We start from the raw sequence: 2,500 nt of genomic DNA on the forward strand, positions 1-2,500 counted from the left end.
GAGAATAGAGATTTTTTTGGTTTCAAATAGAGATCACGATTCTCCCATGATACTGAACAGCAGCTTAACAAAATAACATGTAATTTACTAAAGGTTCTGACAAAATGTTAATTGCTGCCGTCTATTAAAAAAGTTTAATTAATTTGAAAAAAATATTTTTTTAAAAATCGGGTTGAGATAATGATTCAATGACTCACTCATGACTTCACTTGCTTCATTACTGGATGAATCTGCGTTTTTGAACTAATCTCTTGAGTGACTGATTCAATGACTCACTCATTAAGACTTACTTGCTTCATTACTGGATGAATCAGCGTGTTTGAATGAATCTCTTAAGTGACTGATTCAATGATTCACTCATAAAGACTTCAGTTGCTTCATTACTGGATGAATCAGCATTTTTTAACAAATCTCTTGAATGAATGATTCAATGACTCACTCATTAAGGCTTCACTTGTTTCATTACTGGATGAATCAGCGTTTTTGAACAAATCTTTTAAATTAATGATTCAATGACAAATACATGTTTTAACAGTCACTTGTCGCCACCTACTGGTGTAATGATGTAAATGATACAATTATTATTTTAAGAATCAAGCTTCTTTCAAAAGGTGGTTTACTCTATTTTGTACAAATACGCTATTTTACAAATACGTAACTGTCTAAGTATAGACATATATATACTGTATGTCTATATTTTATATAATAAGTTTGAATCAGGATTGCGATCTTTTGATGATTAATCGTGCAGCTGTAAAGTGAACGGTTGGGCTCACCAGTGACGGACACAGCGCTGGGTTTCTCCGGAGAGGGTTTGTGTGGCGACGCGCCTCCTTCACAGAAACCTTTAGCGAAGTTCTCAGCGTCTTCTTTACTAGCAAAGGCTTTGAATCGAGCGCCTTTCAGCTTCATCACGGCCTTCAGCGCCTTCGTCTTATCAACGTACACATGCGGCGAGCCTGTTATTGATCACAGCATCAACACTGGTTATGATTAGCACAATTTCACATTTCTCAGTAACAGTGTCAGTGAAATATCAAAAACAGTCACACTTTATACTTTAGGGCTGTGACACGATTAATCACATCCAAAATAAACGTTTGTGTTTACATAATATGTGTGTGTGCGCTGTGTATAATTATTTTGTATATATAAATTAACACACATGCATGTATATATTTAAGAAAAAGGTGTAATTTATATATAAAACATTTATATTTATATATTGTATAAATAAATATACAGTATATACATGCAAATATTTATTAAATATATACATGCATGTGTTTGTATTTATATATACAAAATAATTGGACAGAGCCGTAACGCGTCTGGAATTGGATTGGATTAAACCCGGCAATAGCGCGCCAGGTGGATAAGCCAGCTTGTGATTGGCCAGCCCACAAATTTCAAATCAAATCAAATCAAATCGCCGGCAGATCAGGCTGGGTTTACCCAGTCTAATAAACACTAGTTATGATTAAACATTCTCTATATCAGAGTCAGTGTTTCTGAACTCTTGAAACGCCTCCATTGTATCTTGAGTTTCTTCCGGGAACGAACACGTCACAATATTCCTCATTATAATAATTAATATGCAGAATAAAGGGGCGGGGCCTGGTTGAGTTAGTTAGTAGTGTGTTAAACTGGCGGTTATGGAAAGGGGCGGGACATTTCCCAAACACACTCGAAGCGCTCGACCAATCACAACACACTGCTCCAGCCGACCAATCAGAGCACAGTGTGCTTTTCAAAAGGAGGGGCTTCATAGAGACAGGAAGTAAACAGAGCGTTACTGGCAGACTGGGAAGAGAGGAGCCGCAACAATGGAGAATATGAGGAAAATAATCAACATTCAAGCAGGAAAACCTGCTCTAGTAGAGCCTGAAAACGAGACTAATTAAACAAGAATGATGATTAAGCACAGACCATCGTCCTGCTGAGGACACACGCCGTAATAAACAGATGGACTTTCCGTGGACGTTTGAGCGTCATGATTCGTTTCTTCTCGGTTTTCGGTCTCGCTGATTGGCTCTTCGACAGGATCTGAACTCCCAGAATGCACCACGGCCACATCACCGCCCTCCAGGAGAGCTCGAGCCAGCTTCTTCTCGAAGATGCTGCGGGTGGTGGCTGTTATCGGGCCACACTTGAGTCCAGCGCTGATGATCTGCTCTCTCAGCTGATCTGAGGTCAGTGTCTGAAGCCTCTCCAGGACCGCCTCCATAGTTCACGACCTTTGACCTGAAACAGAGGTTGAACAGGCTGAATAAGATGGAGTTTTAATAGTGTGACTGATGTAAACGTCATGAGTCTCTCGTATGTCACTGTTTAACTTCACATTATGAGCTTCTATTAAAGGTAGGGTAGGTAGGAATTTTATAAAAAACTTTTTTCCAAATTTGTTTAAACTTTCTATATATATCAATACATAATTAAAATGTAAGTACTCTGAAAAAAAGAGTATAAAAATCGAGTGACTCTAGACCGTTTAATCTGC

The 2,500-nt window shown here is 38.3% G+C and overlaps 1 protein-coding gene across 1 annotated transcript in view; it reads right to left on the reverse strand.

Moving 5' to 3' along the window:
• Positions 1-2,500, reverse strand: part of LOC311076071 (ankyrin repeat and LEM domain-containing protein 2) — a 19,506-nt gene that overhangs the window by 14,361 nt on the left and 2,645 nt on the right. The window contains exons 2-3 of the mRNA XM_084103939.1: positions 1,930-2,244; positions 777-959 (exon numbers count right to left, since the gene is read on the reverse strand). Of these exons, the coding sequence (XP_083960065.1) occupies positions 777-959; positions 1,930-2,227 (481 nt within the window). The 5' untranslated portion in view covers positions 2,228-2,244. The remainder of the gene's footprint in view (positions 1-776; positions 960-1,929; positions 2,245-2,500) is intronic.

The sequence above is a fragment of the Abramis brama genome (assembly GCF_963993115.1).
Source record: "Abramis brama genome assembly, chromosome: 25".
Classification (NCBI taxonomy): domain Eukaryota; kingdom Metazoa; phylum Chordata; class Actinopteri; order Cypriniformes; family Leuciscidae; genus Abramis; species Abramis brama.